Here is a 25,689-nt window from a genome sequence, read left to right as displayed (position 1 = left end):
AAACCAAAAATCAAACCGCGAAAAATCAAATTTGAGCATTAAAAAATGTTAAGACTGTTCCTGAAAAAAAAACGTGAACAAAAAATCACAATCTATATAAGAGCCTTCACTACATCCATCGACTCTTAACATACCTTTATTGGCTGAAAGGTTTAAACTGAAAAACGACATTAACAGATTCTCCTAGTGACCTGGCAGCGGGTGCAACTACTGGATGTTCTCGTGACAATTCTTGTCTCTTGATGTAACACTCCGAAAACACTTTATACTTAACTTTTCATAGTATAATATTGATTTCAATATCTTGGATTCTCTTTTATATGGATTTTTGCGATTTCTTTGAATACTCAGTTCTTTTACAAAAAATTAATTGTCTTATATTAGTTTTCCATCTTTCAGTTCATCATAAGGGATTCCCCCAGAGTTCGGACCAATACTGAGCTCAAGGAATACTCCAAGGAACAAAGTGACTAAACTGAAAATCATTAACTGAGAAAAAAAAGAAAAAAATAGAACAGAAATAAAAAAATATCATTACAAGAATAGGCGGTTGGTTCATTTAGCTGTGCAAATTTCAGTCAACGTTTTTAAATAAGAAGAAAAATCAACGCGGTTGCCAAGTTAAAAAACAATCATTTAACTATATTTTCTCTGGAGAGCCAATCATCCTCATCATAAAGTCATAAAAAAGCTATGAAATATTTAGATTTGATTTTTCTCACTTCTGATAAATACTACATTATTAAACTAAACTGGAGCTCATTTCCTCTCATTCCTCTCAGACTTGCAACTGATAGTCGCATTCTTTCAGAACTCTTAAATTGACTATACTTGGCTTTCTGCGCCGCCACCTTCAGTCATAGACGAAGTGTCGCCGCTGTTTTGCATAGCTGTTGACGCTGTGGATGAATTTTGAGTAATATTGCTAGTGGAAGTTCCTCCGCCGCCTATTGGCACTGCTCTCATTTCTGTCCTCATGCAAAGGTATTCAGCTAGTACTGTAGTGAGTAGAGCACAGACTATGTGCAGAAGGTACCATGACCATGTGGCTGGGATGTGAGCCCAGGAAGAGGGATAGAGAGAGGATATTATCCAATGGTAAAGCAGTAGGGTAAAGCTGAAGTCCGTGCACAGTTTACTCCGACCTCAAATCAAAAACATCTCACCAAATGTCAAATGAATTTCTGTCAATATCGAAAGAACTTCTGCTGCCTCTGTGAAACATAGCCAACAGGCGGTTGGACAAGTGCAAATACAGAGGCGGCAAAGCGGAGCTTCGCATCACTTGCGACACTAGCATTTCAAGCTAGCAAATAGAAAAAGAGTCGAAAATAACAAAATCGAGATAAAAAACTTGAAAAAAAAAAAATTCAGAATAGTGTCGAGAAACACAACTACCAGTACTAAATAAGCATTCAATACTAGGGGCCATCTAAAGATGGAGATACCTGTTTGATAAGTTTGTTTTAATTTTTCTACTGATGCGGGATGAAATGAGTAATTACAAAAATTGGCTTCACTTAAAACCTCAGTTGTTTTTCTAATAAACAAAGAGAACATTTTTTTAATTATTTCGAAACTTCCCAAGAACATAACTTTTTTCGTTAAAAATTTAAGGTGTAGCGACTTATGAACTGAGGCTTCCCAGAATCTGTTGGCTCGATAAAACCCTTGATATCAGAATTGGGAGGGTGGTTTTCGAAAAAAGCCAAAGACTAAAAAAAACTGTTCAAAATTCGACTTTTCCGAAAATCATAACATTTAGTATAAAAACAATGTGGGCGTAGCCGCTTAATCAGCAATTTTTCCACCGGCCACTCTTTTGATTGAACCTAAAATCTCAGGTATGGAAGAGTAGTCTTCGAAACAAATCTTCTTAATACAGTTTTAAAAAATCACAAATATGACTTTAGTGAGGACGATAAGTTTTTTTGTAAAGAAATTTGGTCATAGCGGCTGATACAGGAGAGGTTTCCACAAACTTTTCTCTTCATTGAATCTAAAACCTCACATTTGTCCGAGTAGTTTTCGATATAAGTCAAAAAGTTTGAATAAGCTGTCAAAAAATCAAAACTGACTTTTCCGAAAAAGACAACTTTTTGTGTAAACAATTGAGCGTAGCTGCTAATGCAGCAGGACTTCCCACATCCCGTTCTCTCCGTTGACTCCAAAATCTCAGATTTGGGGGGGGGGTAGTTTGGAGAAAAGGGGGAAAATCCAAAATTATGGGTCAAAAATTACCCCTACAGACTTTGTCAAAGACTGCGGAAAGTGCTAGGCGTATATTCAGGCAACAGAGAAGTGGGCACTAATTTCATTGCTATCATTTCTTTGGAAATCGAAAAAGAAGTTTCTACACAAGAGGCGAAGCTGAGCTTTGCACCACTAGCGATACAACAAACAAAGATTATGATAAGTCGAAAAAAACTAAAGAAACCAAATACTGTATACTCAATAAAAGAAAACAAGGGTCTCAGTAAAACTTGGAGGTAGCTGTTTGATATATTTCGAATTTGTTTTACTTATGCTGGATGAAATGGGCAATTACAAAAATTGGATTTTCCAAGAAACCTTACTTGCTTCTCTACCAAAATAAGTGAGAAGAGTAAAAATTTTTAAGAAATGGCTATCTTCCCAAATACAGGAAATTTTCTTCACGAGAAATAGGGGTCGTCGCTTCTGTAGGAAACTTTCTCGCAACCGGTTCTTTCAATTTAACCCTTCATCTCAAATTTGATAGGATAGTTTCTTTGAAAACCAAAAAATTTCTAAAAAACGGTCAACGAAAGTTCAAAAACTTGACTTTCCAAAAAGTATCACTTTTTTCTACACTGAGAAGGTCGTGGCCGCTTGAAAACAGAACATTGCCGAGCCCGGGTTTCTCTATTGAACCCAAAAACTTAACCTTAAATTAGGAGGGTAGTTTTCGAGAAAAAACAAAGCTTCCAAAAATGGTTAAAAAATCAAAAATTTGGCTATTCTACGAATCATACCTCTGTGTAAAAATATCTGGGTTGTTTCGATTGAATGCAAAAATACAAGATTTGGGAGATTATCTCGAAAAAATTCAAATAGTTTTTGTTGAAAAAGTTTTGGGCATAGCCCCTTTGCAGGTGAGCTTCCCATAACGCATTCTATCCATTGAAATCCAAATCTCAGATTTGGGAGAGTAATTTTTGAGGAAACGAAATCCAAAAAAATCTGTCAGACATTCCCCCAAAGCGTCTCAAACAGGCGGTAGACAGTAGGGTAAAGTACAGAGACAAGGGGATTATGCAAGCACACATGTGAGTAGGCGCTCTTATAATTGATACGTTTTTTCGAATTTCAGTGAGTAGTTTTCGACTGAACTAACCTTTTTGTTGAAATTTGAAAAATTTCGAAAGCGTCCCAAAAAAGTGAAGATAAAAAACAAAAGCCAATACATTATCATAATACCTGATTTTGTCGAACAGGAGTTTTCGACCCTTGAAATTAGAAAAATAAAAGTTGACTCAGCCGGTCCAACGTCAGCAAAAACCATTTTGTCAAAAAACTTAAGAAACAATATTCAATATCAGACAGGTTAAAATAACAAATTACAGAATTTTCAATTATAGTAAAAAAAATTACAATCAAAATCATATCGATGCTTTACAAATTAGGTTGAAAAATTGGTACTAGATAATGAAATTTTTCAAAAAGGGAGAATTAACCGACAAAAACTAGGCCAAAAACCACGAATCCGAAAAACATCAATTTTTTTTTCAATTAACTAATTTTAAAAAATAATTACTGCCTCAAAGGTACTCAACCTATTACCTTACGTACCAAGATGAGGTACGTTTGAAATTTCAGAAAACTGAGCATCTCTTAAAATTTATCATTCCTAAATTGACCATTCTGTGACCAAAATTATTTACGGGCAAAAAGTCTAGTATCCGGTTGCAATACTCTTGCTTATCGCAAGGATAGAGAAAAATTAATATTTAGGAAAATACTGAAAAACTTTGCCAAAACGTCTCAAAAAAAATCTAATACATTTTCATAATACCTGATTTTATCTAACAGGAAATTATCAAACTGCACCTTAGTCGACAAATGGGTAGATGCCATTGCGCCAAAAAGAATGAAGATACCATAAGAAATTAATCTCATAAAAAATTGAGCAATCATGTTAATAAAAAATCTTGCATTAGAAACTACCTGACTTTTTCACAAAAAAAAAAATTTTGCCTCTCAAGCGACACAAACTAGGGCAACTAAGCCGATAAAAAATGAGCCGAAACCAGTTAGGCCGAATAAAGCTTTGAAGCGAAAAAAAAACGAACAAGGAAAACCAAGGAAAATATACAATGATGGGCTACTAATTTTACAAAAAACAAGTAAAAAAACTAGCATCTACGATGAAAATTGCAGACCGAACAAGAAAAACCCCGATGTGGCAAATAAGCCGGCAAAACATGAGCAGACAAACGCAAGACAATTTTAATTAACATTAACTGAGACAAAACTTTTCTTTCACTGACTGAAAAAACAAGGTCCGGCCTGGCCTCGAGCCCCAGACCTTCGGTACAAATGCATTCGCTTTACATCTAGTTAAGCCAAGAAAAAGTATCGAAATTGCTAAGGTTCACTGATAAAGCAACTTCACATGTCCTTTTTTATATTCCACTTTTGAAAGTTAAAGTTTTTTAAATTAAAGTTTTTGAAGCTTTTGAAACTATTTATAAGTTGTCACCACTTTTGTTATCGAATAACCTTATTTGCCTATCAATTATTAAACGAATTTGAGAAGAACTCAAAAACAAATACACACTTAGGATACAACACAAGCATAAACGTAAAATGATGAAAAAAAAACTAGGTGAACCAAAATTTTCCGTAGTGAACTAGGCGAACCGTATGTCTCGATAAAAAATAACTGAGGGCCCAGCTAAAGCTGGAGGCACGTGTTTGATATTGAATGAATTTGCTATACTGATGCGGTACAAAAAATGTGATTTCAAAAATTGGACTTTGCCCAAAACCTTACTTCAGTTGTTTATCTACCAAACTAAGTGAGAAGAGTAAAAAAATTTGAAATAACCAACTTTCCCAAAGAGATAATATTTCTCTCACAAAAAAACCTAAGAAGTCGCCACTTATGCAGAAACCATTATAGCAACCGGTTCTTTCAATTGAAATTTTCATCTTAGATTTTATTGCGTAAATTCCAAGAAAATTCAAAAGTTTCTAAAAAAAAAACGATCAAAACTTCTAGAAAACGGTCAAACGGATTTACAAAATCCATTAACTTTTCTGCAAAAAGCACGTTATGACCGCTTAAGCAGTGAAGATTCCCAAAACAGAGTTTCCTGATTGAACACATCCTGAGAATTGGCACGGCAGTTTTCGCGTGAAGTCAACAAGTTTTCAAAAAACTGTCACCGTTTCAAAATTCCGACTTGTTTGAAGGCCATAACTTTTTCTTACACAAACTGGGCATAGGCTTTTAACAACCTGTTGTTTCGATTAAATCTATGATATCAGATTTAGTAGGATAAATAGCGAAATAAGTATAAAAAAACTGTTAACAAATCAAAAATTTGACATTTCCGAGAATCATAGCTTGTTGCAAATCGCAAGCGTAATCAAAGGTCAAACCGTAAAAATAAAATATTTTAGTATGAAATTCTTTGCTGGATCGCATTTTGAGAAGACTTTTTATGGTGAACACAGCGAGTTTTCGATTTTTTGGATTGCGTTGAGTTATTTTAGCAAAGAAGCAGACGAAACGCAACCAAAAAATAAACAAAAAGTTCATTTTTTAAAATTCTACTCAACATGCGATCTACTCGCTAAGTACATAAGCTCCGATGCTGTAAAAAGCTGAGAGACTTTTGCATTATTCAAATAGGTTAGCGGGAAAAAACTAGTTGCAGTTTCCAAAACACTTACTCTTGCAAGTTTAAGCTTACCTTTCTCACAAAAATTTCATGCTTTAGAACTTTAACCAAACCTCTTCCCACGTATCATCTACTTGTTAAAACAAAAAAATTAACATCAGCTTTTTCCAAAATAAAATTCCAAAAAACATATGGTGAAATTGCAAAAAAAAACATATAGTCTGGAGGCTCTTTGAATTTCAAGAAAAAATCATGAACACTTAATAAAATAAACTCAATTTGTGAATACTAGATCATTAGGTAAAAGTTTCATTTCGCTGGAAAATCTTATCTTTAAAATCCATTTTAGAAACTAGAAGTCAATCACGGTTTTCGATACACTTTTGATGTTTGATAGTGGAGTTTGACTTCCTTCTAACAAAAAAAATGAAATGAGTTAATAAAAAATTAGAAGTTAAACCGCAAAAAATCAAATTTGAGCTTGAAAAAATTTCAGGAATTTTTCCTGAAAAAAAAAAATCACCCAGAACAATGTCTTCATTACGTTCATCGACTCTAAAAAGCAGTGTTGATTAAGCAGAAAAAAAGCTGTAGGGGTGAATCAGATATATTATATAGAGACGTTATTTCGTTTGAAAATTTTACAACGTTGACTTCGGTACCCTCTACAAACGTTACAATATATTGGTTTTTTACGACGTCAACATAATGAAAAAGTTTTCAAAGGAACCGCCAATAAATAGTAGACTGCATCGATAGATAGATAGATAGATATACTGAATGAATTATGAAGGCAATATATTTGCAATATGAAGGTAATATGAAGGCAGTAGTATTGTATCGTGTCCCGGATCCTAAGGGGGGGGGGGGGGGTCCTTCCTAAGGGGGGGGGGTCCTCACGTAAAGCAAAATCCTAGGAAAGGGGTCCTTAATTTTTTGGAGGACCCCTATCCTAGGATTTTGTAAATGATCGCAAGTTCCCACCCCTAAAGTAAAAGACCCCCTCCTTAGGATCTTGTTAAGCTGAGCTCAACAACCGGGACGCGATACAATAATTCCTTCTAATTCCTTTGAAAGCGGTCCCTTTTCCCGCGATATTTAAAATTAATCGTCCTAATTCCTGAACTTTTCTTTTTTCGTCCTAGTTTCATGTGGATATAATTTCCTGGCTTTCTTTCTTTCTTATCGTCAAAGATTTGTCATGCTATTAAAGTTTGTTATTCAAAACAAGCCTAAGGATTTCACACATTTGTTTGAATTAACACTTGGTTTGCGTCTACTAGTTTATTTGCCTGAAGCTATTTATGTTAAAACAGTGATTGAGCTCAATACGAGTATTTTATTAGTTGTAAATTGGTAAAAACCAAAACATATACAAGTCGAAGTATAAAAAGGACGAACAGCAAAAATCATCTGAAAATATATGTTTCAGACTTTAATGTTTATTGTTTTGGTTTTCTTTGCGCTGTTTTTTAGATGGTCGTTCTTCTGAAGCTTCAGATAAAATAAATGGGTTTTTTATAGGGGGACGTTCACGGACTCGGCTACTAGAAGCTTCTTCTTCTTCTTGTAGCTCTGCTTCTGAGTAGGGCCGCTGTAAAAATCCCCAATCCGGAAGTGTAAAATCGGGAGAACTGTTATCAGTTTCATTGTATGAGTTGGCCCACTCGGTGTCCATGTAAATGTCTTCTAGAAAAGCATTTTCTTCAGCGGCTTTATGGCCAAAGGGCACTGTCGAAATTCCGTCGAAAAGTAGAAAACGTTTTGAGTAGAATGGTGATAATGCAAGTTTGTTTTGTTTCACTGTCATATTGGTGTGACCTTTCGAAACTATATTATAGTTGTACACTCTCATTGTTTTTCCAGTGAATAATGTGTCCCTGAAGGTTTGGTGGACCAGTTCTCTCTGTGCACTCCGTTTAATTCCTTTGGCACTCAATTTTTGAGTGCCTTCTAAACAGAAGCAAAATTATGATTCTTTTCTACAACGTTGGGGATAGCTTCATTTCACTTCAGCAACTCAATTTATACCGAACAAAATTTGATTCATTTTACCAAAAAAGAGCAGAAGACTCTAAATTATGATTAAAAAAGAGGAAAAAAGAGGGAATATGTTGTCAGATAAATCAACGTTTAGGCAACATTGTATAATGTTGCCTAAATCAGCTAAATGCCCATAGTTTAATGCAACAAATTAAGGGGTGTAGGTAGGTTGGTGGTGGTATTTTTGTTCTGTAAAAGGTAGGAATGGGGGGTGGAAGGGTGGCTTAAATTTTATTTACCATTAAGGACGACCGAATATAGTTTCGGTTTTAGGGCGATGAATTCTCTGATCGGCTTCCCACCAGTCTCGTCTTTGAACTTCAGCACAACTTTCTTGTTGGTATCCTCGAACAAGAAATGGTCCTTATCGTAATTTGAAAAGTCGAAATCAGCTTTTATTTTCTCCAAGTCTCGGTAAACGTCATCAGTTTTTATAGCGTAAATAAAACTTTCCGTGTCGGAGTAAAGGAGTTCCAAGTTTAGATTTGGTTTCATTTTTTGATAATGAAACTGAAACATGAAACGCTTGGCGAGGTCTAGGATGGTCGCACCAACTATCATAGGTTTATCCCACAATATTTTTGTTACTGAAAAGCTAATTGTGGCTAATTGATCGTCAATGATTTGAAAGCTTTTCATTGTGCTCAGAGCTGTTTTTTGTAAAAGTTCTCTCTCATTCCTTACAATCTCCAGCTTCTTTCTTCCTAACTTAGACTCCATTGTCTTACCGAAAGCTGAATTAACAATTAGCTTGTAGAAGTTCTCCTGGAATTTATTTACCGCGGCTTTTCGTAGGCGGGTGTTGAGGTCGACAAAGGGTGCCATCCAGTGACTTTGGCGGAACTGAAGAACTTTTCCGAGGTGAGTTATTTTCATTCCCAGCTCATGGTACAATTTTAGGGTAAGGTAGTGCAAAACATAACCTTCTTTAGGATGCAAGGTCTGTAGAAGCTTTGGCACTTTTGGCAGTGTGGTGATTCCCAATTTTCCCAACATGTCGACTTGCTCGTTGCTCATTGCACCGATGTCCACTACTTCACGAGAGGGGGCAAGGGGGTAATCAGCAAAGAAGTCGTGAAGCTCTTCGGGTATGGTTAAATTGACTTCAACTATATAACCCCACTCTGAGGTTTCGCTGGTGAGCAGTATGTCTGCCAGACTTTTTTCAACTATTGAAAAATCGTTTAAGGGCAAAGGGCAGTGTTTCATTATCCCCCCGTACAAATTGTTTGCATCAATATTGAGGATGTAGCTTGATGGTTCTGAGGGCGAAAAATCGTCGAGGTATTTATTGTTTGCTTTGTAAAATCGGCGCGCGTAAACCGACGACATGCCTCCTCGTATCATTCGCTGCACAAGGTCTAGATGTTCACGGTCCGTTAAGAGTTTCAGTTCGGGCTTACAAACTTTTAGAAAGGCGTCCCCGGAAAGGTTACTTGCCGTGAAGTAACAGGCGCAATCCAGCCCGTATGTTTGATAGCAAACTTCACGAAAAGCTTCGAAAACGGAAGCAAGCAATAGCACATCTGTAGTCAAGTACAAGTCGTGGTAATCACCAAGTGAGCCACACTTCAGTTCGGTGAAAACTTTAAGGGCATGATTGTACTCGCTTCTTGAAACACTCACATCCCCTCCTGTTAGACTATTTTTCCACATTGCTCGTGGGGGAAGGCGAGTTTCTCGGAATTTTTCGAATGAGTTGAAGTATGAGTAGGGGTAATGCCCTTTCTGTTTCAACAGACTGACTTTTTCACGTGATTGGCCGAGTTTTTCAAAATAATTCTCCAGAAGAAAAAACTTTTCGTTGGGCAAATTATCGACAAGTTTTGCCAACGATGCTAGCATGAACCTATACGAATCGATGAATCTCAGATTTTCGTAGAGTTTTTTGATTTTTCCGTTTTTGTCCGTGTACGTTTTTATGTAGACTGAGATTGTCAAGGATATATATTTTTCTTCAGATGCGGGTATTACGGAAAAAGTGTTTTCCGAATCGCTTTTTGCCAACGCTTTGATTATAAAGTGTAAATCATAATTTGACAAATTATGAGCTACCACTGGAATGTAATTTGTTGTTTTTCTATTAACGTTACACTCATTGTGTGCCCAACCCAGAAACTTGTTGGTGTAATGGCAATGATCAAGTACCACTTGATCATTGTCGGAAAAATCATTCTCGCATATCCAACAAATTGTAGCATCTTCCCGTTCCTGGTCTGTTATACCAGTGAAAGTGTAATATTTCCTTTTTTCTACGTAAATTTGTCTCGCTAACGATTCAAGGGAGCTAATTAGCTCTTCCATCACATTCGGTCCTCTTTTAAGCTCAAACTTTAACAGGTCTTTTTTCCCAAATTCGATTACTGCTAACGCGTAGCCGCACGGTTGATGGATTTCAATTGTTTGCGTGCTAGACTTTCGCGGATCAGGTTGCGGTCCGTATACTGGTAAGAGCAGTGACTCCAAATCAAAGTAGATTACTCTGGGTACGTACCAACGAGCTGTTAAGTTTTTGAACTTGTGGTCATCTTTTCCCGGCTTGGGCATTGTTATGACGACATCTTCGTCTTGGTAGCACAGTTCTTGATGTCTTCTCAGAGTTTCGAATGAAGCGCATGTGTGGAAACATTTGCGACAAAGCTCAGATTGAAATCGGTGCACTTTGTGCCGCACGTACTCGACCAGTTTCTGGAGATCACTTATCAACACATAGTGATATTTTGATCCATCTGTCAGCAGCAACAAGTCCACAATCAGGCTAGTAGTGAATCTGCTCGATACTCTTATGGGCAACAATTCGCCATCGTTGTACCTGAACAGAAAAATAATTTTTATACCTAGGTTTGGAATGAAATAAACAGGGTGTTTGAATAGGTGAAGAACATTATTGAAGGAATTTTAAAATTTTTAGAAGGCAATTAGAATTTGCTTACCGGAAGACGTTGATTTGACAATTGTTCAACTTTTCAAATCTGTCCATATCCATCAGACCCATTGGCATTTCGTATTCCCCATTGATTTTCACAATTCCTTCTTTGTCGAGATTGTAGGTTGAGACTTTGTTTTTCTCCAGCCACCGTCTAGATGCGGGGTAGAGGGCCGGCTCATTCACATTGTGATATGCGGCAACAAAGCAGTAGAGAAAGCAACGGTCATCATCTTTAGTGTTGATATTTGTGAGCAGAGTAGATGCTGCGCTGAGTGCATCAGGTAGCTCGAGGTAGGATCCTGCTCTTATTGGTGAGAAGGCCGCGAAACTGATTTGCAATTTTTCAATTCTGTCAATAATCCATCCGCTACCATGAGAAGAGAACGAATTGACTTGGTTGACCATATGTTCAATCAGTTCCAAGAATTGAACCCCAGCTATTCCCTCGAAGTACACTGTCAATGTCTTAGTGTTCAGAAACAGCATGGTCCTTTCGAAGTTTCCACTGTCCCCGTCTTGCACAGTGGGAATTTTGATCATTCCCACCTCCACGTGGAATTGCACCTTGTTCGGACCCTCTTTGACCCTTTCCAGTATAAGAGCATCTATTTTTTCCTTGTTTTGCATCATGACTTGAAGCAAATCCATTTCTTTTTCACCAACTTTGAGATCGTATCGACGCAATTTGCCTCTGAACGCGCTTTCCGTTGGGGCAGCGGAAGACGTCGTCTCAATGCCGTCCCAAACTGGCAATGCGTGCTTCTTCAGCAAGTGTTGTCCATAGCTTTCCGCGGTGAGAAATATTGTATGGCAATAGATACAATGACTATTCGAAGTCATGTCATGTACCAGCTCGACGTGCTCTCGGGCTTCCGACAAACTCTCGAATGACTCGAGACACTCATCGCAAACAGTTTGAGGAGGAGGGGGAGGAAGGATCTTGTGAACTTTTTGCTCATGTCTTCTCAAGTTCCTTTTAGAGCTCAGTATTTTTCCGCACTGCTGGCAAGGAACAGGTGTCGCGATAGAAGTAGAGTTCGGCATTGTTTGTTGAAGTTACTGAAGTAATTCAGGAAAATTTCAAGAAGTAGAACTGGTTATGAAAAAGCAAAAGCGAGAAGTGACTAGCACCAAAAAACTTTGCGGGTAAGGGCAAGTAGAAGCCATTAACGAGAGTTATACTTCGCCGTCTTGGCAATAAGTACTTTCCTTTCCAAAAACAGGGTTCATTCTAGCTTTAAGCTCTCTATGTCTCATCACTCTACTCAAGTGCAGGGGTTTTGTATACTAAAAACTGATTCATTTACAGCCTCAAACTTTTGCTGTTAATTTTAAGGGTTAGCGATAAAGTTTTGGCCTTTTTTAGGGGACTGGTTTAGACTTTCAATTAACATTTCAGCACTAAATTACAAAATTTAAAGCTTAGAATGATTCAGATAGAGCCTAAAACTTTTTCTGACTAATTTTAACCGTGAAACAGTAATTTCCTAATGATTTCAAGCCCCAGTTCTTGGTTTGCGTAAATAGGTATAATAAAAAGTAGAAACATGAGATAAAAGTATTCAGAAAGTAAAGCCCTCAACTAACTAATTAAGTTGAAATAAACTAGTAAACTTAAAAAATGAAAATTTGGCAAATTTGACACCTTGATAGTTACCGATGCATGATAAGCATAGATTGTCATTTGAATGTGTAAAAGATATCGGAATCAAAGTTTCCTTCATGTCATTCAGTGTCCCGTGAAACATTTCATATCATGTCCTTCGAAATATTAAGGCATAGCCGTTTGGTTTAAGGGGCAATAGCTAACCCGGCGTTGCTCGTCGCTACGCTCCTCGGGAACGCCTCCCGTTCTGTAATTTCAAGTGAATTTTTTTTTTTCAAAATAAACGAAAACCTCAAACTTTTTATGTTGTGAAAAAAGAAAAAGTAATGTTTAAAAAAGTATCTTTTAAATCTATCAACAAAAAATCTAGTAAGTTTTGTGGGACCTCGAGCACAGTTCTACTGGTCAAGTTCGAAATTTAAAAAACATAATTTTTTAACTTCTTTTTTCCTTAATTTTTAGCTTGAATTATTCGTTCACGTTTTAAATTCAAGTGAATGTGGTTTGAAATTTTTAAGAGCTATCTGATACGTAATTAGGACAAGCGTAGAATTAAAAAAAAAACATTTATAGCCCAATCAATGAGAGTAGACGCTTAAAAAGTTGTGATTTTTTGAGAAAATCTGATTTTTGTGAAAATATTGAAAAAAAATTGGTAAAAATTTTTTTTTCTCTCCAAATCCATTGAAACTACCCTCAATCAATTTGCCATGAATTTCTGAGCAGGGTTAAGGGTCATGTTCATTTTTCGAAAAAAAAAACAAATTTTTTTTTTTCACATTTTTACCAAAAAATTGTCCGTTTTACACCCAAAACATGTATATGAATGTACTATAATGCAGATTTATGGCTTAAAACACTCTCTGTTACTTTGCGTAAGACCTGGCTAACCCCACCGGGCACAAAGTATGATGAGAGAGAGGACAGAGAGTGTTTGATAAAAAAGCCAAATAAATATGGTTGGACTACCAACAAGAAAATGTTGGACCCTTCCATATTTATCTTTCTTTTGAAAAGAAAGCAATATCCCGAAAAGGATATTCCAAATGGGGTTCACTACTGAGCTAGTGTATATATCTCTCTCTCTCTCTCTCTCTCTCTCTCTCATTCTTTCTCAAACAACAATTTTAGCGTAAAATTATTCTCGATTTGTGATTTTTTTGTAGTTTTTCTCTAAGATTTTGCTGAAAACTTTACGGGGCAAACTTTAATTGATCTATTAAGCAAATTAAAAACTGAGACAAAAAATATACACACAGTAATGTTAAAACAGCTTAGAAGTCAACTCAAACAAAAATGAAAATATAAAACCTTGGAATAATATTTGAAACAAAGGATGGTTTTTTGTTTAAGTTATTAGAAACCTCGAAACTGTAGTTTTCTCTTTTTTGGCGCATAGCAAGCTGCATTTGGAGGAGTGCCTTGAATGAGATCTGGGGTGACTAGATCAATTGTCTCCGCACTAGATGAAACCCGAGCATCCGAATAGGAAGTTGATTGTTCTGGAGTTGAAACTGCTCCCCTAACAAACGACTCGGGAGACATTGCTGTCGGAATATCCCAGTACGCTTCGCGCTCTGCATAGTCACGAATACATCCCTCCTGATTTTCATACAACGGCATTGACTCGCAGTCATACGCGAAGAGAATTTTTCTTGGAGACTGCTCGAGCGAGGTTGTGTCGTTTATCTCCGTCTTTTCTAATGCCGGATAGCTCTCGTGAATAGTGCAACTCTCGTACATTCGTTTTCGATTCTGTCTAAGTAGATCGATGTGATCAAGGAGGTAGTTCGGTAGCATGATATGACTTTTTGTAGTCCATTCCTCGTTTTGATTCTCGTCGTTTTTTCGGGGAGCTAAGTCATTGAACGGACTTGCTGTAGACGGAGAGACTCTCTCTTTCTGTTGATGGATGACTGCAATCGACTCTCTCGTGTATGTTTGGTAGATAATTGTTCTTTCTCGATCAGACACTGAGATTATTTGTAAAGGACTAGTCATGACTTGAAGAGGTTTAAAGTTTTGTTAAAATGAAATGACTGAACTACCGAAATGAAATTGAGAGAATGAAAAGTATGAAAAGTTTATTAATGAGAAAGAGATCAGGAAAGGGGTGGCATAGTTCAATTAGGTCAAAGCTAATAACTTTTTAGGCGAGGCTATCAAATTTTATTCATTCTTTTAAGCATGACGCCTGAGGTCATGTTAGGAATGAATGTGAAAACCCGATTTTTTAGATTTATGTGACAGCTTTATTATAGTGGCTACGGGCGAAAGCACTCAAAATCAAGTTTTCATGATAGTTTGCCAGACAATCATTGTTATGCTGTTAGAAATTCATTACCATGATTCATAACAGTCATTAAAATAACCGTCACAATAAATAACACTAGAAGATTTTTAGAGTATAGCCGGGGGAAAAAGTAACTAAATACCCATATAAAAAGAGGTTTATCGTTAAAGAAATTATATCCTTGGTGATTAAGTCTTATCAATATGGCTTAGGGCGCTCGTAAACTTTATCACCTAAATTTTTACTTTGGGAGCGCATGATCTGTCTCGTATACTGTGATCAGTCATTCTTCAACGTTCCACACTAAAAACCAGTTGGTTGTTATTCATTTATAATGTACGCTTCTCTTGACACGGATGTAGACTATTTCGATGATTTTAGGGATATATCTTCGAATGATAAACGTTTAGTTAGAGTCGGTGCAAAAACATTCGCACAGACCGGTACTTACATAACTATCAAATTGTACAAAAAAGACGAAGAAGGAACTTTCAAGTATCGACAAGGAATAACTTTGTCAACTGGTGAATTCGAGTCCTTGGCGGACAATTACACAAAAATTAAAAGGTTGACGAAAGCAAAAAACTGCGACGTGACTGAAAAACTTAGAAAAAAGCGAAACAAATCTAAAAAATCTTCATGCTCTGAAAAGGAATGCGAAAGTGAAAACGATGATAACTGTCGGGTTGTGTAACATTATCAACTCGTTATTCTATTGAAACTTCAAAGCAATGGTTGAAGCAATGTATGAGCAATCCCCTGATTATTTCAAACAGTTCCGTAAAAATTACAAATTTTTCATCCTGAATCATGAACCCAACTTTTCGGGCTTCGCTTCAAAAGCAAATTTTGCAGTATCCTCCCATTCGAATAAATTAGATTTTTGCAACCATTCGATTGACAACGAAAAACATTATCATGTGCTGGTCGAATTTACGAAAGAGTCTACCGATTTACTTAACAAGATGACTTCAAAAGCCTTCGTTGTTCCTTGTCTTCTCTCTACATTCAAATATTTAATTTTGGGTTGCTCCAACTATGAATTGTCTGGCCCTCTGATGGAAAAACTGAAAATAGCTGTGAATTATAACTCCATCAACAACTTAGATGTTAGTGGTGTTCCAGTTCGAAGACGATTGCCTCAAGTTTGCTTCGGCTCGCAGACTAAATCTGTTCAAACTCAAACTGACCTGATTACTAACGTAACAATTGAACGCTTTACTAATATTTTGAATGGTGAAAACGCTGCTGAGTTTTCTAAAATAATTGACATAATTTTAAGTGGGTATGGTTGTATGGAAATTGATTCAAACACTTTGTTTGTGAAATTTATCATGGAGAAGAAATTCAAGTTTTAAATATTGGTTTTCTTTCGCTCTTGTATATCAAAAAAAAAAATGTTACTACACAGGAGCGACGCCGGGTTAGCTATTGCCCCTTAAACCAAACGGCCATGCCTTAATATTTCGAAGGACTTGATATGAAACTTTTCGCGGTTCACATAAACTTGCAGAAAAAAACTTTGTTGTTAATAAGAATGAATTGAAAAAAAAAACGAATTTATAAATTTTACAAAAACATCAATAAATTAATTTAGAATAACATATGTTTGGCAAATCTTATCAAATCATGATCATTAAGTTTGAAACCTATTGGAAATTTGTTTGTAATTATAACATGAGCAACATAAATACAATAAAGTCCGCATAACACTGAATCAGCTGATTGTATTGGTTTTTTCAACAGTAGCTGATTTCCCTCGTGAATTGTACGTCGCATATTCTTGTACACGAGGGGATAATCACATAATCGTTTACCTAGAGGATCTGCGAAGAATATCTGTCCTCCAGCTTGAGCAAAAAGCAACCAGTGGGTTCCAGGTTGATCCGATGATGAGGCATTCATAATCATGAATGTATTATCGTTTTTCAGTACTGAAGAGCATGGCAAATCTGCCGGAAAAACACCTCTAAAGCGATGTTTCAAATGTTTACAACGGTTAATAATTTCTACTAGTTGAAGATTATCCATGTCTATCTTAGGTCATAAGAGTGTTTTTGGTAATTTTTCTATCTGAACGCACATAAACTGTTGATGCACGCTCTCCCATAAACAATAACTCGACGTTATTACCGAGACCTGCGTCAAACTTGAGTTCGAGCGAAATAGTGCAATTGGTCAATTCAGGATGAATAAAATCGTGTGAAGCCTCCTGAGTAGACGTGAGATCAAAAGCCATAATATAATGATTATCATAATTAGCGAGACTGATTCCATGACTAGTGTTTAAAACAAAATCAAGAGCCTCAAGCGTATTGTAATAAATTCTTTTATTGTCTGATGTTGAGATGGGAGTTCCGGCAATGGGTAGACCGTTTCTGTACACAATGATCTCATTCAACCCAAATTTCTGGCAATGAAAAGGGTTTGTTCTATTAGTACCCAAATATGCTTCGTTTATGCTCATTGCTACTATCATTCTTCGAACAGGTTCTTTTGCAAAAACATCCTCTTGTCGCCAGCTTTGTACTCCTGCAGTTGCGAGAAACGTTTTTGGTACTACTTCGATGTAATTGTAAATTGCCGGGTTCTTCAACAAAGTTTTTTCTATTGATGAGAGAACATAGTCAGTCATAGTCATCTTTCTGACATAGAGGTTAGCTTCGATTATTTGGACCTTGTAGTGTTTAGCTGCATCTTCAGATATGACAACAAAATCATTAGGAGAACGTCTAAGAGACAATCTTATTGCCACACCGCTAAGTAGATGCTTGTCACACGACAAAAAGTCGCAAGCAATTTTACCAAATAGCTTCAGCTCGCTCGAGGCCGCAACGAGACCTTTACGCTCCGTAACATCATCAGCTCTCCTTCCAGCACCGTCAATGGCTGATGGATTTTCTTCATAATAATAACCTTGACAAGCCAACCATGTTTTCTTGGCATCATTACCGTATGAAAACTCGGTCTCAATAAAGCTTTTATGGGCAAAATTAGCATTGGTAGTTGATATTTTTTCACCATTCAGAGACAGTGTACACTCAGAAAATAATGAAGATAAAGGATTGTTAACAAAATACGGCGTATCTCTATTTGCCGCCTCTGTAGCATGCGTTCGAAGCACGTTTCCATTGCTTCGAACAATTCGTGCAACTATTTCCAAACGAGTACGTTGAAGATCGATGAAATTATTTCTGTCGCCGAGTACTTCAAACTCGAGCATAGGACCATCAGGAGAGTAGGAAGGTCCAATTTTTTGGGTGAATGCATTTTCAAAAGTGACAAGTAAAGGCGGTTTCTCAAATAAGTCCAAGGAGCTGTGAGTTGCTTCACTCGGGATTAAATTAGAAATCATTTTTAACCCTTGTAAAGAAATCGGAGCGACTTCTCTGTGCAGTTCGTTTTCTGGGAATGACGCGTCTCGTTTTTCGTTTAAACGCCGTCGTTCTTTTCGGATGACTTTTCCGAGATCTACTTCCTCCTCCTACTTGCTTTTTGATTGTTTTTCTAACGGTGCTTTTGAGTGCCTGCTTAGGACTTTTTCTTTTTGTTGCAACTTCTATCAGTTCTGGAGCTGCCTGAAGAAGTAGTTCTTTTCCGATTTTTTTAGCCGCGGGTATCACAAATTTTCGAGCCAGTGGAAGTGCGACTCTTCCTATTCCCAAGGCTAATGCACCGAAGCAACTGCCTCGTTGTCTATAATGCCCCGAGAAATGTGGTAGGTTTGCTTGGTTGTGGTAATATGAATCCATTTTGATCAATTGCTAAACTTTTGAAATTTCAAAGTCAGAACAACTTTTCCCCCTCCAGCGAAAGGAACAAGTCCTCCAGTTTCTGTGCGCAAGTTCACAGAAATATTGGAAATATTATTGACCAAAAGTTTTTTAAAATCCAAATTACTAAACACTTTACGATGATTCGGTTCAATTGTACATGCGTAACCGTTTTTCACTCGACGATTTGTATCAATGACTCGTAAAAGGGGTGCTTTTGTGTCTCCGACTATTTGATAATGAATTATGTCCAGATAAATAAACATAAGCTGAGTACCAGCGCATACATCAACGGGATAGTCAGCAATAAGATCTTGGGTAGAGAATGTGCTATGTTTCGTGCTTCCTTGTTTGTAACCTATATGATAACCAGTTCCATCTCTGACGCCTTTGAATCCAAGTAGACTAGGAATTTGCGGGCTTGAAAAAGTTATACCTTCCCAATAATGCAGCCATAAGGAAAGATGTTTGGTTATTGGATCAATTACGTAATCCAATTTCTCTAATTCTGTCTTTCGACGAATCTCGTCCAGTATTTGATCAATGCTCGTATATTCTCCTTTTGTTATTTTTGCTGTTTCTCCAAGGTAAGGTCTGGAGATCTTGTCTTTCTCAACTTTCATGCTTGCTATAACCCGATCTTTTTTGTAGTACACAATGTTGTTGTCAGTTACGTTGTTTATCTGAGTAGGGAAGGTAATTTCTGTAACTGCTACTCTCCATTCACCTTGCAAATTTATTTCTTCACTCAGGAGATTTTTGAAGTTGGCCAGAGTGTTATCTTTAAAAACGTTCATTGATGCAGATGAAACTAGGGTAATTGTGAAGGAAGGGGGAACATTATGGGTGAAAAGGCTGTCGGAAGTGCCCTCAGTCATGATTGTCCTTCTCCAGAACGCGAATCAGTTCAGACTCGTAAAATTTTCCCTCAATCGGTTCTCTGTTAGAATCAATCAAATTGTATGTTGGGGGATTTCGTGTTGGTATGTCAAAAACTTTAAACACTTCATCGGTGAACGATTGTTTGTAACCCTTGCGAAAACGTATGTCTACTTTGGCAAGTCTAACATAATCACCAACATAAAGCTTTGGACGTCGAACTAACTTCAAAGACTGTTCTGCTCTTAATGAAATCAGGCGAGGAACATCTTTTTTAGTTACTTTATTTGGTGCAAGATTTGTGACACGATTTGTTCTCGAATTGATTGCATTGACAAAATCTTGTAATTTGTCAATGTATGAGTAAGTCCATTTATCCTCCAAGTACTTATAAATAAGATTTTTCAACGAACGGATATTTCTCTCAGCGAATGCGGACTTTTTCTCGCTCTCTGTGCTATATGTGTTTATGCCTTTCCTTTTACATAATGCTTCGAAGGACCCTTTAAACTCTGTGCCCTTGTCCACCCATACTTTTTCCGGTTGTTTTGTCGTTATCATTAGTTTGAACGCTTCTGCTGTTGTAGTAGCATACTTTGATTTCAAGGGTTGCACTCTGAGATAGCGGGACATGCAGTCAACTGCAACAAGCAGATACTTAACATCATGGTTGTACTGGGCAAGTTTATCAACAAAAGCCAGATCTAATGACCAGATTTCGTCGATATCGTAAACTATGACCTTGAGTCGCGGCGTTTTTCAGATCACAGTTCGATATTTCGTGTAAGCAGGTTCAGTATGAAGGAAATGTTTAACTTTCTTTCGCGACAAATTGCTTGCTTTTATCAAGTTGTTCACACTACCAAATAACGCGGGACCTTTGTCACTGTATTTAGTTTTCAACAATTTTTCTTCAATCTTGGTAATTTTCCCATTGTTTTGTTTGCGCCTTCGTCTTTTCTGACGTTGGAGAATCTGAATCGTTATGGGGCGTTCCGTATGAGTCAGAGCCTTCTTCTGACTCTTTTTCACGTTTTTGGTTTTGGGTTTTTCTATTACCGCTGAGACTTTTTCGTTTGTGTTTTTTACTTCTCTTAAGGTTTGCACTACTTTTTTCCTGCCAAGTGGGCGACGTTGAGCGGGTTCTTGAGAGTCCGGGTTCTCGTTTCTCTTGAGCGTTAATAGGCGCTGACTGAACCGCGTGTTTGGCATTTCGATTTATTACCAGGTTTTCATTCAAGTTGAGAGCAGTTAAAATGTTAATGAACGCCGGATTGTGTAATTTTTTCGTTGGTTGTTGTATGTCGTATAAAAATATTGTAGCTTTAAGTCCTGTTGGTACTTTATCTACATAAATCACCTCATTGTCACGGTTTATGGTTACTCTTTCTGAATTTTCTATGATTTCAAGTACGGTTTTTGCTCTAACAAATTTTTTGTCTTCTAAAACTTGTAACTGTCCTAAAATGCTTTCGGTCTGTCTATTGTGTTTCTCTTCTAGTATTTCGTCTTTAACACGTTCGACCGGTACTTCTTCATCGTCCGTTAACAGTTTAAGCTGTTCTTGTTGGGGCTCAACATTATCCGTAAATGTTTCCTTCGTTGCAGTAGTCTTACTAGTTTGTGGAGGTAATTGGGGTCTAAGCCGGTTAAGATAGGACAGTTGAGCATTTTTATGTTTAATATTATTATCATGAAGAACACGTGCAGCATGTGGCTGCTCTTTAACATATAAGTGTTTCGGAATTAGAATGAATTCTTCAGCAGTCATCATTAAGTTGTGAGGTACTTGTAACAAAAATAAAGTATTTGTCGAACTAAATGGAAGCCTTCTTTACTCTAAATAATCGCACGTTTTTTGACAACACTGGTTTTTGGAGTTATTAAGTATTTGTATGCTGTCTCGAATCGTTCGATGTTTGCGATTTTAACGGGTACGTTTCCATTGACTACATTGAGCAAACATTCACAAATAAGTGTTATGATCTCACGATTTGAAGTTTTTCTAATTAATCTTCTTAGCTGGTCAGGTTTCAGTTGTACCATATGCCTCAGAATAGATAAGTTTTTCTTTTTCATTTGTGATTGGAGTAGTTTCTGCTTCAGATAAGGGTAAATAAAAAACTGTTGGCCCAGGTGGTGTGATATTTGAACAATATCTCAAACAATCTGATGTACGGGGGTCCAAGTCGATTAGAAGATGTCCAAAAGAGTCTCTGGTAGCTAATTCGTAACAGTTTCTCAAAAATTTTGATACATTCAATTGTCTTCCTAAAAGATCTAGTTGCTGAACGTCGCGAGGCGATTTGAACAGAATGATGTGTGAAGTGTTCAAATCAATCGTGCGCGACCATCGACTTTGTTGAAACAAGTTATGCTTAACATATATTACATCTATCCCTCTATGTCTACCCGCTGTCGCTAACCTAACAAATTCCTTGTCATTATAGATGTCTTCACATGAATCATCGAAAACTAGAAGAACATTTTCTAATTTTCTCACAGATTCGAATCCGTCGAATTTCATGAACTCCACATTCACTTCGCGAGAAGACACTTTTTCTGAGAATGCAGGTTGCATCTCTTTGTAAAGATATAGAACGGTTCCAAATTTAGGGTAAAAAAAATTTCCCATCAGAAGTTTCAAAATTAACTCAGTTTTCCCGGATCCTGAAGGTCCCACTATCGCCATAAAAATTCTTGTCGAAGTATCAATCACTTTATTCATATTCTTGGGTTTGGTAGTACGTAACCAACCAAGCCTGATAAAATCGAGAACCAAACTGACGTTTCTTCGCAACTTAATTTAGTGAAAGAAAGTTTGAGAATGCAGAAAGTTAGTAAAATTAGAATTACTACCATTTGCGCAACAAAAACTACTTCAGACCTTGGCAAAGTTACATTGTTACAAAACTTCCATGATTTTTTTTCACTGTTTGTCTCGTTATAAACAAATTCTGTTACTAATGTTGCGTCAGGTTCATCTACTGCTGTTGTTGCTTCTGATATTTGAGAAACTATTTATTCAACAGACTGTGTTAGACTTTTTCTCTCTGTGAATGAAGCTTGTAAATTAAATTACTTTTGAGAACAGTAAAAAATTTCATAACGTGTGAAATCTCTATCATTTATGTCATGCATTTCTAAAACAAAGTTTGCTGGGATATTTGCAGTTTTTTTGTAGTACATTATTTTCTTCACAGTATCCTCTTTCACAATCGTCTTAATCTCATCTGGCAATTCACTGCTGTTTAGATCCATCTGAACTCCTGGCTGACGTTTGGGTACTAAGACTAGTTCGGGAAGATATACTCCTCGCTTGCTGGCTAACATTTCTGATAAACTTGAATCTCTGGAAGTATACAAATTGATGAATAACTGGAAAAAACCTCTTCAACGTAGACAACTCTTCTTCGGAAATTATTATTTGCTCCTTCCTCTGAACAATTTGGCCACTGCAATCAATACGCTCTATTCTCGTTAATGAAATTTTAATATCACCCTCTGGAGTCATCCACGCACAAAGCATTGAATTTGGTGATAGGTATGTCTCCACTTTCGCTGATCTCTCGCTGTTGTTCATTTTTCAACCAATCATAAAAAACCTTGGTTTTCTTCAGGGCACAATGATTCCTGGAGTTGTAATGTGGAATATGTTTATTGCAACTTGGATAATTTTTAAAATATAAGTTTTCAACCCGAGGACAGCCCAAATCATCTAGGTTTTCAATCTTTCGGTCCAAGTACTTGGCCAAAAATTCTGTCTTTTCTTTTCCTTTAGCGTAAAAAACGGCACAGGGATTTCTCAGCACAAAACTCTGAAGTATTTGATTCAAGTTTATATAAAGATAATCACCGTTTTCCCAATGGAGACCGTGTAAATAATTTGTTAACCAGTTGTAAGCTTTTTGTTCAAGCTTTGGTAGTATATTGAAATTCACTGGAGGTAGGAAAATGAGTCGATCGCTGTAGTCTGAAGTTGTTATTGCTAATTCTTTAACCACAAAGGCGTTTTTCTTGTAACGAAAGCCTTCCACGTCAAGCACAACTGATCTCTCGCCTAGCATTCTAGTAAATGATAAACTTCTGGTTTTTTCAACTTAATGAAAAGGCAGAACGCTATTCCACTCAAATGTCCCAATAAGCTGTTGTTACAGTTCCAGGGCAACATGTAACAGTACGTGGGACCCTGTTGATAAAATTCGTGTATAAATCCGGCCGCATCGTGCAAAATAGCGTGCAATCGTAAAATTTTGGAATTTTTCAAGTATTTGTCCAAGGAAGAGTTATCAATACCAATCAAGCCACCATAAGGTCTCAACTTAATTAAAATGTCGTAGTTAAGGTTATCAGAACTAACAAAAAACAGAGAACATGCAGCTAGAAAATAGTTGCGTCGGTTAGAATTATCAGGATAAGTTTGTTTCAAAGACGTATAAATTTCGTGAATTATTTTCAAATCAATAGGAGTTACTCTGCTTTTTTGCAATTTCATTATTTATTTTTTCCAACACCTCTCCAACCTGCTGAATTTCAAGCCAGTGGAAATAAAAGTGACCTTGCAAATACCATTTAGTCTCATTAAGATAACGGTGGTAAATAATTAAATAAACCACCGGAAGTTTCTTGTATTTTGATAGCTTGTTGAAACATAGACGGATTTTTCTCTCCAAGTCTTTATCAACCCTTTTTGAGGTAAAATCAAACGAATAGTCGAATATGTTTTCATAATCAGCAAAATTCAAATCGCTCACAGTACCATACTGTTGTTTTGTAGAAATGCACCAAGAGATTTGTTGAAGCTCACTCAAATAAAATTGTTCTTTGAAAATTAACTCGTATTCTTTCTTTGAAATTTCCTTTGCCCTTTCGAGGAAGACGACGTAGCGTTCATTACTAAATTTGAAAAATGAGTTTTTTTCTGCGGTTGAAAACACTCTTAATTGTAAATGCTCATTATCAATATCTTCAGTACACCAAGTTCCCTCTAATTTCATTTTTCTTATTTCAAAATTTGTCAAATTTATCATTTGGTATATTTTGCCCAGCAACGGCCGCCGCCTTTTGAGAGTAATTTCAATGTACTGCCTTTTCACCATAAAATTTAGGTCAAGTTAAGGAATTAGTTTACTGCTGCCAACAGTTAAGCTACGCTGCCGAAATGGCCGGCCAATTTTTATTATATACCATAAAAGTCAATTCCCCGTTCACTAACAAATTTCAACTAGGTCGAAAGTTCATTTGCCCGAAACAAATATAACAATTAACATGATTCATATAATTAACCAGGACCAATAATTAGGACCCCAAAAATTGGAATTAGAAAGAATTTTGTATCGTGTCCCTTGTTGTTAAGCTAAACTTAGCAAGATCCTAAGTAGGGGGTCTTCTGCTTTTTGGGTGGAAAATTTCTTTCGTTTACAAAATCCTAGGATAGGGGTCCTCCAAAAAATTAAGGACCCCTTTCCTAGGATTTTACTTTACGTGAGGACCCCCCCTTAGGAAGGACCCCCCCCCCCCCCCTTAGGATCCGGGACACGATACAATACTACTGAAGGCAACGGGTTCAAACTTGAGCATCTTAACTGGTAGAAGATATTACTTGTTAAAATAAAGTTTTTATGTGTTCAAACGAAAGAAAAGTTGATTTCCGCCGTCATAGGAAGAGTTTTTTTTGATATTTATTAATTAACTTCGTTCAGATTCGTTGACAAAAATCATATTGCCACAATTTGGCAATAACTATAAAGCCTCCATATTGTGTTTAACAATTTTGGTAAGAAAAGATTATCTTACTTATGATGTTCACAAAGGGCTATCTAACTTACCAACTAAGAGCCATATTGAGAGTGCCATGAAAAGGGAATTGATGACGAAGAGACAAGAGTTGATTCTCTCCGAGACGGAAGACAAACCGACTGCTCTGTAAGACAGAATGTGTTGCAGACTGATCCCATGTTGTGGAAACGCAAGGGAGAGCGAGAGTAGCAGGGTACATGTAAACAGGTAGTATAGACACTGCATGCTGATGATCTGTGAAATGAGGAGTTTAGGGTCGAAAGATGAGGACCGGAAACGAACAGTTCCCATATTCGAAACTGATTGGCTGATGTCTCTGATTACACTAGCAACTATCAAGTTGTGTCTTCTGCAGATTAATATCATTCAAATCACTCATTTGACATTCTTCACCTCACTGTGCGAATGAGCCTTGGGTAATTAATTTTGAATCGCTAAGCATTTTTGAACTGAAAAAACTAATTATCAACACAGCCATATATTAATCGATAATCTTTAAA

At 36.8% G+C, this 25,689-nt stretch overlaps 1 protein-coding gene across 1 annotated transcript; it reads right to left on the bottom strand.

Moving 5' to 3' along the window:
- Positions 1 to 685: 685 nt before the first annotated feature.
- Positions 686 to 25,659, bottom strand: LOC134848679 (protein SYS1 homolog). The gene is made up of 2 exons (XM_063866199.1): positions 25,219 to 25,659; positions 686 to 1,145 (listed from the first exon to the last, which is right to left on the bottom strand). The coding sequence occupies exons 1-2, from the start codon at positions 25,553 to 25,555 to the stop codon at positions 826 to 828; spliced, it is 657 nt and encodes a 218-aa protein (XP_063722269.1). The 5' UTR covers positions 25,556 to 25,659; the 3' UTR covers positions 686 to 825.
- Between the last annotated feature and the right edge of the window lie 30 nt (positions 25,660 to 25,689).

The sequence above is a fragment of the Symsagittifera roscoffensis genome, chromosome 1, assembly GCF_963678635.1.
Source record: "Symsagittifera roscoffensis chromosome 1, txSymRosc1.1, whole genome shotgun sequence".
Taxonomy (NCBI): domain Eukaryota; kingdom Metazoa; phylum Xenacoelomorpha; order Acoela; family Convolutidae; genus Symsagittifera; species Symsagittifera roscoffensis.
The sequence above is the reverse complement of the archived record's forward strand: the minus strand, read 5'-3'. Positions and strand labels throughout refer to the sequence as shown.